This window comes from Paramormyrops kingsleyae, chromosome 3, assembly GCF_048594095.1.
Source record: "Paramormyrops kingsleyae isolate MSU_618 chromosome 3, PKINGS_0.4, whole genome shotgun sequence".
In the NCBI taxonomy this organism is placed as follows: domain Eukaryota; kingdom Metazoa; phylum Chordata; class Actinopteri; order Osteoglossiformes; family Mormyridae; genus Paramormyrops; species Paramormyrops kingsleyae.
In genome coordinates, this window is record NC_132799.1 from 24,272,211 (window position 1) to 24,285,579 (window position 13,369).

Sequence of the window (13,369 nt, forward strand, 5' to 3'; positions counted from 1 at the left end):
AGGTGGCGCTGGCACATAGGGGACGTAGGAGGCTCTTTGTGGGGCTGTGGCCCCCGGACGGGCCCTTCTGCGAGACTCTAGTGAAATACTCAATGTTAGCTCTGGGAATAGCTGGAAACTTCTCTGGACTTCAGCTCAGAGATGAACTGTAGCTTATCCAAGGCTGTCGCTACATGCAGGAGCAGAAATCCCCAGGGGAGGGGTCACAAGTTGGCACTGCCCCCCCCAGAGTAACCCAAGCCTCCGCTTTCGTCAACGGCTATGAGCATGTGTGAAGTGATCTCTTATTGACAGGCAGGCATGTGGCTGTGATGACTGTGTCCCCGATTGTGCTTTTTATATGGCAGCCGGGAGAGGGACACGGGTGCTGTGTGTTTTATTTGTAGGTGATGAAATCTACTGCGCTGCCTTTGTGTCGCCCGAGGTCACGGCGCAGCTGAGATCCGCACTAAGCTGCACGGAATTAGGGACTATTTTAGGATGGTGGAGGATGCTGCTCCTCAAGATCCTTTCGCTCCTGGACCCACAGTGGGATCCACAATGGGATCCACAATGGGATCCATCTGCAGGGTTCTGGCCAGCACCTCAGGCACGGATAAACCAGCAGGGGGCTCCACTCTCTCTGTGCACATGAAGCCGAGGTGGGTTTGTTCTTTCTGGGCCCTGACTTACATCCCCCCCAACCCCCTATCTCCTTACATTAGGAATGTGTTTATTTAATTTTTAGTGTAGTGATTGTTTGTGGACAACAGGGGGCACCACAGAAATGCGTGGCTTGAGTGGTGATAAACATCACTGTGGGATGTAAGATCCCAGAAAGGTTAAGATCTCAGCAGGAAAGCCCAAGGACCTGCTCTATTGCTCCCTGAGAGACCACAGGCCACAACATACAATGGGACAGGTGACAGCCACAGGAAACATACTTGTAGATATGGCCCAAATGCTGGACCAAGTGTACACAGATAAGCACACCTACAACTGTACAGGTTCACAGGGTAAACAGACCTACAACTGTACAGGTTCACAGGGTAAACAGACCTACAGCTATATAGGTTCACAGGGAAACAGACCTACAACTGTACAGGTTCACAGGGAAACAGACCTACAACTGTACCTGTGATGCCAGGCATGGCACCTTAAAGACACACATATCCACATACGCGCACGAACACGTGAACGTACACAAGACCCAAACGGACCTGAACAGTGCACGCTCTGCCTGGAGGCGACTGGTACACAGTGCTGAACACTGCCCAGACACAAGCTCCAGCCTAAAATATGCACCTTCTATGTTCTGCCACCAGAGGGAGTACACGCAGAATGCTGCTCCATTCACTGTCTTTGTCAAGGATCAGATTATGATTTAAAATATAAACAAGTTGCCATATTGTTTCGCATACATGTAGTAGAAAAGAGCTTAATAATTTCATTTATTTAGATCATTATTGCATCATCCTGGGGTGATAGTGAGTCCTGCAGCACTGATGGCCCAGAACCTTGTGTACCTGCAGCAGAGCTCAGTGGCGCCCTCTTGTGCAAACTCCATTTTCTTGCAGGATGGAGTTGGAATGTGCGGTTTTTCAAACACACAGGCTGTCCCGACCGCCCGCATCGCTAGGCCAAAACACGACAAGATGCCCCCTACTGCTCCCCCCATCCCCTGCCCCTAGAGGCCCACGTCCTCCTGCAGCTCGCTGCCTCAGCCCCCAATGGTCACCACCCGTGGTTGGAGGTGACAGGAGCAGCTCCATCAGGCCGTCGCTGCCTCTGTGGGGCAGGAGTCACCCTCATGTTAGACAGAGAGTGAAAAACAACAGCCCTTATGCCCCTTCTCCCCAAAATCAGACTGACACAGATCTCATTATTTATATGTGGATTAGTATCTGATACATGGTATACAGTGTTTGATGCAGAGATTTCTACACAATGAAAATACACCACAATTCAAGACAAAATCTAAAAGGACGACATCATAGACATTGTGAGAACATCAGACAGCATTACATGCTGAGTCACTGTGTGGTAACTTTGCGAAGAGGGTCTCTCTGCATTCTGGATTCCAAAGTGACCAATTCTGGGTGTGGGGGGTGGGGGGCGGCACGGTCATGGCCTCTTTCTATAAATGTCATGCAGATCTCTTAAACCTATAAATGGCCGTACATGCAGTCCCTGACGGAGGCCGTTTAATCTGTGCTCAAATCAGCTGAGAGCTAAGATACGACTTCCCCACATTCAGCACTTCTGAGTTTATGGTTCAAGTTTGCACTAATTCTGCCAAAGCAAATTACACGCTGTGAATTTATGGTGTCTCCAAAAAGCAAACGAATGGACAAGGGAATTAAAAAGACATGTTTCCGGGTCACTGTGTATATCAGGTGACAGCAACTGAAGGGGTTTAGCCGTCTGATCCACTCTGCCCAATCACGGCGGGCGGTCACTCAACCGGCTGCATTTCCCACATCTTTGTAATCATGGGAATAAATCATTCAGGTCGTCATGGATATGTAAACGCAGCACTAGCCAATAGACAGGGAGATAGCAGACATAGTAGATCTGGCTGGGCTTCCCCTGAGTTTACACTGGCAGGGCCAATCTAAAAACAGAGCTGTAAAGACAGGCTGCTCCTGCTGGGGATTTGTTACATTAATTTAAATTAAATGTCAAAGCCTCTCATCTATCAGACAGGTACTGTGCCTTAGGGGGAGGTGTGTTCATATGGGCCGATATATTTAGCACGTGTTGCTCTGCCCCCCAAATATTCTTGGCATCCCTGGAAGGTGGTGTCCTGCCCCCAGCCAAGGCTGCAGCCGCCCGAACCAAGGTTACGCCGGCATCTGAGGCCCCCTGAATAAGGACAGGAACAGGTCAGCTGTTTGACAGCCAGCAGAGACGGGTGTCAGAGGAAGGTGACGCCTGCCTCTTGTATCTGTCCTGCACCGAAGTCACTCAACGCCCAACCCCCCCCCCCCCCCGGAAGCTTTCAGCAGTTTATAACTTATTGTCTGTATCAGCCTGGAGTGACATGTACCCTTGAAATAACTAAATTATTTTCATGTGATAATGAAAGAATACTTTTATCAGTTTACTTTACACGTCCCTAATTTGCTGTATTCTAGAAGATGCATTAGTGTTATTATGTTTGGGTTTATGTGACTGCAGAATAAATGATTTCTACCACAAACAGGAACACCTACAAAAGGTTAGATAGCTGAATCAAACAAACAATCTAGAATGAGTTTATATTATATTATATCGGTTATATTGAGGTCAACAACTGTCTTTTTCAACACATCTGCAGTTTGCACCTTTAAATATCCAGCCAAACTTGGCAGCCTTTTTGTTTCTAAGAATAAAGTCTTTAGAGTTATAAAAACAGCCAAATTACAAGAAGTCCTACTAAATATTTAAATGAGTTTCCTTCCGATCAGCTCTACCAGTCATGGGTTTATTTTAACCTGTTAAAAGGTTGCATTCTGCTTAGAGCACACAGAGTGCACCAAGAGTGTACTGAGAGTACACCTGGAGTGTGCTGAGAGTATGCTGAGATTACACTGAAAAGTGCGCTGAGAGTGAACTGCCATGATAAACAAGCAGTGAGAGCTGGTGTGACAGCATGAAGCTCCTTAGCGGGGGGGAGATCCCCACAACCTCATTTCAGGGTATTGACTGAATACCAGGAACAAAGGCTGTGAATCATCATCCTTGCCAGTGATCCTTTCATCTGGCTTGTCATGCTGCTGCTTGAAGTCTTCATTAACAGCAGAGGCCTCCCCCAAAGGGGACTCGCTCCGTCTCTCCGGGGACTGCAGGTTTGAATCTGGCCTATGTCTTGGTGATTCAGTTGTCTGAATGTGTCCTTGTAGGCAAATTCCACCCCCCACCCCCAAGACCCTGAGTCCTATACAGGCTGAACCTGGTCAGCACCCATTTTCCAGGAAGGGCTTCCACCCCACCATGTCCCTGACTTGGTAAGAGGTTTCTGAAAACAGATTGTCTACAGGGCTGTGAGATCAGGCCCCGCTCTCGCTTTGAATTGTCGGGTGGGCAAGAAGATTACCTGGGGGGCGGGGCTAAAGACTGTAGGAAGGTGGATGCTGGTATTAAAGATTTCTGAGTAGATGTGGGGTGGGTGCCAGTAGAACAATCTGTGGGCCAGATTTAATATTTTTCCCCAAGAGGGACAGGTGGACCGATCTTATGACGGGGGGTGCCAGGCTGACTGCGACCCCCAGCCCTGGAGGTAGGCCTGTGCGAGGTATTGTTCTCACACAGAATACAAAAATAGCACAGAATAGCACAATAAAAATGAGCAATTCTATAATACACATTCTGGCACTACCCACCATACCACATTTACCTCATTCTTAGACACACTGCATTGCCATCATCACACGACGCGGGTCCCTGGACCCGCTTCTCCACGCACGCGTCTGACCGCAGGAGTCCGACATGCCCGGTTAATGAAGCAGGCAGCTTTTCTCGTCAAAGACATGACAGGTGTCAGGCTGTATTATTGTAACACTTCCCTCCTCGGCACAGCTGGTCACGTTTGGCACATGGCGACAGGCCGGCCCATTCTTGGGGACACGCGCTATATTTATTGTCCAGTAGCTACAGGAACATAAAAGCAGCCATTGTCAGCGATCTGTGGCACGAGGAACAATCAGTCTGTGCCAGAGAGGCTGAGGTAAGGGCTGAGGTGTCAGCGATGGGGGGCAGCCAGCTTAAGCTGCCACATTAACCAAGCATGTTCAGGATATCTAACACTGAGGCTTTCCATCAAATCGTCTGTGAATGAAAATTAAACTTTATGCTTTTTTTTTCTTCTAGAAGGTTTCACAATGTCGGAGTAAGTAAACCTTCAGTCAAATTTGTCATGTTCATTGTTTTTAAGTAAAACAAAGAACCAGACTGCCTCTTAATTACTTGCTTGATGGGATAATGTTTTCTAAGCTTCAGGATATGCGGTCCAGTGGATTGTTTCCATACCTGATTTTACTCATTTAAGCAATTTCAAGTAAAACTTAGTATCAATATGCATTTCAACATAACAAGCTATACAGTGGACTTTTCTGAATGTCTTTTCTGAAATTTGCCCATGAATTGCTCTGAAGTCCCCTGTCATATAGGTTAGAAACATTTGGCAAAAACGACAACAAGCAAACATACAAACAAGCATGCATTTGTATTTCTAACTATTTCTCTCTCCCTTCGTTTGTTTGTCCTCCTTGGTGTCTTTGGCTCTCACAGCGAGGTAAGCATTTATTTCTCATGCTTAAAATACAGTAACAGAATCATGATTCACATTCTGTACAAATACCTTTAAGTATCACCATTAAGATCCAGAAGGGTTACCGTCCCGCTGATTTGCACTGGGTGCCCCTCTTGTGACTCGGTCGGTCACGGCTGCTGTGTCTCTCCCACAGGAGCCCAGTATCCCCAGGCCTCTGCATCCCAAGGCAGAAGCCAAGGTGCGTTCAGGACCGGTGCTGCACTTCCCACACAGCTGCTGTGCCATCGGCCTTCTTAAGGGACAGGGACACACTGAGCAGCCCCCCAGTCACTATGATGTCTGAAATCACACCTCCGCTGCCCCGAGATCCGACTGCTCACGTCCACAAACACTGGCCGCTTTCTCAGAGTGCATTCAGCGCTTTAAGAAGCTTCCCTTACTCACAAAAAGCTTCTCCTCAATTGATTGATGCATGAAATTCGATTACATTGGATTGCTTTTGCACAATGAACAAGTATTCAGACAAGAAAATGCAATTTGGCATCTAATCTGATAGTGAAGAATAGTTAGGAAATGTATACCTATACATATCAACCTTGGAATAGATTATTGTGAATATCTCTCCCAAATGACTTAACCCTCCTCACTTTTTTAGCCGAAGTCAAAGATTTCGGCATCCCGGAAGCTCTCGCTAAAGGTGGGTCTCCCTTTGAAACTGAGCTTGGCCTCTAACCTTCATAGACCAGGCAGAATCTTGGCTACGTTCTCACCTATGACTCCGTCACACAGATCCTGCTCCTGACCCGGGCCATGGAGGATCTGGAGAAGGAGAAGATGGAGCGGAACGAGGAGAAAGTGCGATACCTGGCGGAGAAGCTGCCCCCTCTGCAGCTATCGGGGCTATCAATGGACGAGATGCAGGTGAGCGGGCGAGGGGGATGGCACAGGAACTGCAGGTCCAACGGTAGGTCCTGTCCAAAGAGCGGCGTGACAGCAGATACTGTTGTTACTAAAGGCTGATTTATATTTCGGCATAGAATCCACACCGTAGCCTGGTGCGCCCCCTCCCCAGAAATGGCTTTGTAATTGCAGTCATGGTGACACAGACTGCAAGAACTGTAATTGGTCCGCTTGGTAGCATCACACTTCCTCCCCTGCAATGCTTTGTTGTTGATTGTTTCCAGCTGCTGCTTTTTAGTGTGGGACAGGTTGTGTTCAGCTCACTGCTAACCTGCCGTCCTACAGTCATTCACACGAGGGCTGTATGATATTGGAAAATGTGATTTTTTTTTTGCAATAAATACTGCAATATTTCTAAAGCGAAAAATGAATTTTAAATAACTTTCTCACAAATGCACATATGACTGATTTAAACAGCAAGGATGGAAATTATTATGATTGGCTCAGAAAGGGCATGCAGAGCTCTTGAAATGTCAAAATCTTGAAAAGGAACAATCATTAAAATTGCAGAACTTGCTAAGTTTTGTTTCCTGTGACAGAGTAAAAATGCTTTAGTGAAGCTTAAACGCCCTGCATTTTGGCGGTGTGATGACCTCACAGACAAACCAGTGCACAACCATAAAATGCTTGCAAAAGTGCAGGCCGCTTGCGTAGCTCACAGCATAAGCGCTGCATAGGCGCGACGCGATTATATAAATCAACCTCAAGGAAACCGATCGATAAACTTAAGGTCACCGTTTTGAGTGGAATGAGTGGGTTAAAATAAGGTGTGGATAAGAGTCAGCTGACGACCACAATGTTTTTGTAAACAAGCAAACGCTGTTTTTTTTTTTTTGCAGAAACTGTGCAAGCAGCTTCATGCGAAAATTGACGTCGTGGATGAGGAGCGTTATGACTGCGAGGCCAAAGTTATGAAGAACAACAGAGACGTACGTGTTTCATTAAGTCTGTGACTGCAGATCACAGTTGTGAAAGTGTAACATCACCCCAAAGATGGAAGCCGTCCCCAGCAGTGACCTCAAATCTACAGCCACCTTGTCCATCCAGCACCCAGCACATAACACTGTGGTTCTGACCCGATCCAGATCCATGAGCTTAAGCTGAAGGTGCAGGACCTAGGAGGAAAGTTTAAGAAGCCGGCGCTGAGGAAGGTGCGCGTGTCGGCGGATGAGATGATGCGTGCCCTGCTGGGCTCCAAGCACAAGGGCTCCATGGACCTGCGCGCCAACCTCAAGTCCGTTAAGAAGGAGGACATCAAGCAGGAGAAGGTAGGAGGCCACAGGACAGTCACCAAAGGAGCCCATGTAGAATCACCCAGCAGATATTAGTTATTTCTTTACTCCACATTCTACGTGGAGGCTTCAGGCCTTATGTTGAGTTATAAATCTGAAGCGAAGGGATTGGTACACATGGTATGGAGACAGATGTCACGGATCTCCTCCACGTGTGGAGACATGACCTCAGCAGTGGCAGGCAGAGCAGGTGGCATGTCAGAATTCGTCATCAACAGCACGGCAATGTGACATCATGGCCAGGTCCACCTGTCACCCATAAATCAGACGTAGGGGTGTGTCATGTGAAAATGCCGCATCTGACTCCCCCTATGGTCACCGCCTTCCCCCACAGGTCCTGACCACCGAGGTGGGAGACTGGCGCAAGAACGTGGAGGCCATGTCAGGCATGGAAGGCAGGAAGAAGATGTTTGATGCTGCTGGAGGTGGCCAGTGAGGCCTCTCCCCCAGCGTGAAAAAAGAGGAGGAAGAAGGCTGAACTGAATGGGGTTTGGGGGGGTGGGGGGGTATGTACTGCTGAGCACAGCCTGGAAGAGCAGAGCATACAAAGTGCAGAGCTTCTCAGTGACAATCATGCATCATCTGTGGCACCAGCGTGTGTCTGCCTGCATGTGAACAGAGGCGCTTGGGAGAGCAGACACTCGCCTCAGAGCAGCGGCAGGGGCGGAGCCCTGCGTGAGCACAAAGTTCACTTTACTTCTGTTGCTTCTGGAAGTTTGTTCTCAATCCAGAATTTAATCACTCAGCACTATTTGCTTTACAGCCAGATGCTTGCTGTTCCCAAATTTACAAGGAAGTCGTCTCACATAAATCAAAAAAAGGTTGGGCCTTTATCCATCTATATCTATGATATTTATTTCTCCGTGTACTTTTTTAATTAAAGAGGTGTTCAGCAAACTGGAGACACCAGCTGGGTAAGGCTGTCCTCATCTGCTGATCAAGATGCAGACGCCCACGCTGTTAGTCTTTGGTGTCGTCTGGCTTTGGTGGTGACTGCAGAAGGTGGGCTGGTCGCGGTGCAGAGCCTGAAAATCAGCCTGGCGCTGACCATCTGGGGGGGGCGGGGGGGGGGCTAGGCAGCACCATACATAAAAGAAAGCTCAGCTAAGATAATGCAGACTGTACCTGGTATGCAATATTATTTGTAAAGGGCGTCTTTTTTTCTCATCAAAAAAAAAAATCATTATTATTTGTATGAGATTAAGGTCAAATGACTGTTTTATCATTATCCAGCTTACTGTGACCCCCCCCCCCCCCAGACCTTGGGAGAATATTAGATTTCTGCTTCCTCCTCCTTTGTGAAGGTCAAAGCTGTCTGGGGTATGTGCCGCAGGAGGGCTAACAATAGCTAAATGCTAGCGGGGGTGGGGGGGGACTCAGGGGACACAGACGGGCTGAACGGCTGGACATCAGAGAGCACATGACCCCGCGGGTCGCGCTGAGCCTCCCTACACTGGCACAGCGGAGTACCCCCGTCAGAGGGCACATGACCCCGCGGGTCGCGCTGGGCCTCCCTACACTGGCACAGTGAAGCTTTGGCTCACAGAGCCCCGCCTTCTCCTCCTCCATCACCACATTCCACAGGAGGCCTGTATCGGCAATCATGATGGGCCTCATTACCGCCTTTTTTAAAGCGTACTCACCGCATCCTGTCACTCCAATTTCAAAGACAGTAAACAAGCAGGAACCACGGAACATCTTATCGGGAGAAGGCTTTGCATAAACAGCATATAAACAGTAATGTTTATCTGTTTTCACGGCTCATAAACTTAAGCACTAATTCTATTATGTTACTCAAACCGGTTCAGTATTTTAAACACCGAACTTTTCGCTCTTTCCACTCCCCAAAAATAGATGTCACCCCAAATGTGAGAAATATGTTGTTTTATGGTTTTTTATTTAATGCTGCCGGTTAGTTGTTATACACTCATCAGTGTCATCATGGATTTTGGTGACCAGGGGGCAGTGAGGGACAAAGGACTCACCAAGCCTGGTCTGTGTGCTACACATGTCCCTTGTGCTGCACCAACCTGTGTCACTCACACTAGGTGAGACACATGTTCTCACGCCTTGAAAACACCAAACCACATAAAACATTTGAAAGTGAGAGAATTCTGTATGCAAATATGGGAAGCGATGTTCGAGTTCTTCCTGTGACGTGCAGCACTGCCATCTATGAACCACGGTCACGATAGCGACCACGCAGAGGCACGTTGAGACCCTGAAACTACGGCAGTCCCTGAAAGTCACAGAGGGAATGAGGGCACCGGACTGGATTGACTGATCCTGAAAAATCAGATTCTGAAAAAGTAAATATATCCAAGAACCAAAGAAGAAAAAAAAAATGCAAAACCAAGACGAGAAGTTAAGGTAAATCAACTAAGTTGTTCTCTATGTCCAGTTTAATATTACTGTAATTTTATTTTCAGAAACCAGAAGTATTTTGACCTGCTGATGCGGTGTAGGCTTTACCCAGAAGATAAAACGTACTCATACAGGGGAAAAAAAACAATGCATTAAGTATTAAACTGGCAGTTGTCCCGTGTGTAATATAATCTAATAGTATTTTAAACAGAGGAACCTCTCAATTTGCATCTGCTAAGCTTGACTAATTCTGCAGCTGCACCTTGTTTCCTGTGAATACACACTGGCAACACATCATCAGCCATGTAAATTGCTATTTTAGGTTTTTCATGTTTTTGTCTACAAAATAAAAGCAAATTTCTTCTTTCAAGCACAGATTGTGAAATCATTATTGTACCTTCTTGTGCATATTTAAGACAATCAGAAGCACATAAACAAAACGGCAGCTGTATTGTTTTGCAAATTGGTAACACGTGCATCTTCTTGTGTGTTTCAGGAGGAACCTTATAACATTTGCTTTGTTTGTCCTTAGTCTGATGATACTGATAGCAGATGGAAGGTTCACAATGCAAACAAACACAGAACTGACTTGTTTTACTCAGGCAAAGGAACAACTGGACCTATCCAAACATGGCCTTAGAAAGGTGCCACCTAACTTGCCAATGAACACCCAGTACCTCGATCTGTCTTACAACAACATCAGCTCTCTGCATGGAGACGATCTGGAGCACCTGCCCAACCTCTGTGTACTCAAGCTCACTCATAATGGCCTGGAAATCATCTCACCCTTAGCCTTCCAGCGCAACCCCAGGGTCCAGGTCCTTGATGTCTCCTTCAATGTTCTGAAGATCATTCCTGACTTGAATCTACCGGATCTCAGGGTCTTAGATCTCTCTCAGAACCTCTACAATTCATACAGCCTGGGGAGGTCTTTCAAGAATCTTCTAAACCTCACCTCCCTGGGCCTCGGAAGTCCTTTGGTTAAATCTATAAACACATTTGACTTTGCTCCACTCTGTGCTACCCCTCTGAAGAACCTGCAGCTGGGTGCAGGAGCTGAAATGAGTCACTTTGAACCTGGATCTTTCACCTGCTTGCCAGCATTGCAAGAAATGACACTTAAAATGTCATTCTGTGAAAAACCATTGATATTAGGAGATATCCTTCGAGACCTGGAGAGAATCAATGTTAAGAGTCTGACACTGAAAAGATTTGTTCCGGACCAGTGCGATGTCACTAGCAACCTTTTTGAGCAGTTGAAAGGCATGGAGCACCTTCAGAACATCACCTTTACGGACACCTTCTTTAACAGCTCTGTTTTGACCAATGCAGTTAGCAATGTTATGCAATCCTCGGCAGAGACGCTTTCCTTCTTCAACATCACATTTGCCCAAGACACACCCGAAGGAGTCAAAATTCATGATCTCCCAGGATACAATAAGACAGTCCGTCTCAGAGTACTGACATTTCACAAAATCCACCATCACCAGTATTACTTTCCATTAGTCAGTGTCAACACGAGCTTGTTCCCTCACCTAACTCACCTGAAGTTCTCTGGCACAGGGATGAGCATCATTCCTTGCAACTTGATCTCAGCCCTGCGATCCCTAGAAGTGCTGGATCTATCAGACAATATTCTGCACAACCACGGGCTGTGGTGGTCTGCCTGTTCCTCCCCCGAGGAGTTCCCATCCTTGAAGCAGCTCTACCTTAGAAACAACCAGTTCAAAGACCTTCAGTTCATCTCCAATCACACCCATGAAATGAAGCATCTCAACACTCTGGACCTGAGCAAAAATGTCATACAGCTTAGCAGAACCAACTGGTCCCCACATCTCACAAACCTTTCTCTAAGCAACAATCTACTGGGAGATGCTGTGTTTGATTATCTCTCACCATACATGCAAATCCTCAACCTTTCACAAACAGGCATCACAAAGATGACCAGTGATACCATGTCACAGCTGCCTGACGTAAGGCACCTTTTTCTGAGCTTCAATAACATCAAAGACTTGCCCTCTGACCTCTGGGCACCAAATTTGGAAGAGCTGCATGTGGATCACAACAGCATAAACATCTTTCCTCAAAGTGCTTTCAAAGGGCTGCCTGGACTCCGGCGACTCAAAGCCAGCAACAATCCATTTATCTGTAACTGTGAATTATACTGGTTTGCAACCAGCTTCAACAAAACAGTATTAATCGACTGGCCTGAGGACTACACTTGCTCTGCTCCTGCCGATCTTGCTGGAACAACATTAGAAAAGTTTCGTCCAAGTCGAATGTCTTGCGATCCATGGCTCCGAGGTGTCGTAGGCGTGACAACCACTATCCTAGTCACAGCGGCCTTTGGGCTGGTGTTCTATGCTTGCGATGGCGCCTGGTATCTTCAGATGCTCTGGGTGTGGATGAGAGTGAAGCAGAGGGGAAACCAGAAAGCTCAAAGGCTGGGGCAAGTCTTTGATTACCATGCCTTCATCTCATACAGCCAGAAGGACAGCTGGTGGGTGGAGTGCCAGCTGGTGCCCCACCTTGAAAGGGAAAACTTCAACCTCTGCATCCACGAGAGAGACTTTGTCCCGGGTGACTGGATCATCGACAACATCATTAGCTGCTTGGAGCGTAGCTCCAAGACACTCTTTGTGCTCTCCCAAAACTTCATCCAGAGTGACTGGTGCACCTATGAGTTGTTCTTCGCACAGCATCAGGCTTGGAGCATCCAGCAGGATTCGCTGGTCTTCATCCTGTTGGAGCCCATCCCAATAAATTCCCTCCCCAGAAAGTTCCTAAAGCTGAGGAGCCTGCTTTGGCAGCAGACCTACTTGAAGTGGCCAAATAACGACGGGCACAAGGAGAAGATCTTCTGGGCCAGGCTGAAAAGCCTGCTGCAGGTCACCAACCCGAACACGGTCCTCGAACACGTGGCTAAGGAGATGTGTCCCCTACTGAAGGACACTGCTTAATGTCTAACATCTAGCACAGGGATCTTCAACTCTGGACCTCGATTCCAAATCCAGGCCTTGTTTTTAGTTCTCCCAGGTAGTTGTTTAATAATTACTGATTCTGATTGGTCAGAGGCTTCACACCTTACTGACAGGTAAAGAAAGGCTGGAAAACCAGCAGTGCTCGGACCTCAAGGACCGTGAGTTGAATAACCCTGATCTAGCTGCTTATCCATTTGCCTGCATGCGTGTCTTTTGCTTTTATTTTTATGAAATATCTCACTCAAGCATGAGCAGATCTGAAAAAAAATTATCCTTCCTGTGTAAAAACTGTACATGTTTAATATCCCATGTATACACCCTCTTTTGTAACTGCACACTTTTAATGATTATTCAAACAAGCATCTGTTTTTATAGTTCGAATGCATTTAAAATACAATCTGTCAGTTGTTCCACTGAAAATAAAAAAATATACATTTGATTTTCATGAACTGTGTTAAGAATTGGTTTTAAAGTACACAAATACCAATTTCACAGAAATCAGTGTTAAAATCACAGTCACTACAGCATCAGCAGGGAGA

General features: G+C 46.9%; 2 protein-coding genes across 2 annotated transcripts; both read left to right on the forward strand.

Annotated features, from left to right (window-relative positions):
- Window positions 1-5,364: 5,364 nt before the first annotated feature.
- On the forward strand, window positions 5,365-10,219 carry LOC111846153 (troponin I, slow skeletal muscle-like). Its single transcript, XM_023816095.2, has 6 exons — window positions 5,365-5,471; window positions 5,889-5,930; window positions 6,023-6,154; window positions 7,033-7,122; window positions 7,279-7,461; window positions 7,820-10,219. Exons 3-6 carry the CDS (start codon window positions 6,044-6,046, stop codon window positions 7,919-7,921), a joined length of 486 nt encoding a protein of 161 aa, XP_023671863.2. The 5' UTR covers window positions 5,365-5,471; window positions 5,889-5,930; window positions 6,023-6,043; the 3' UTR covers window positions 7,922-10,219.
- A 166-nt stretch (window positions 10,220-10,385) lies between these two features.
- Window positions 10,386-13,275, forward strand: LOC111846152 (toll-like receptor 6). Its single transcript, XM_023816094.2, has one exon. It carries the CDS (start codon window positions 10,386-10,388, stop codon window positions 12,807-12,809), a length of 2,424 nt encoding a protein of 807 aa, XP_023671862.1. The 3' UTR covers window positions 12,810-13,275.
- The last annotated feature ends 94 nt before the right edge of the window (window positions 13,276-13,369 follow it).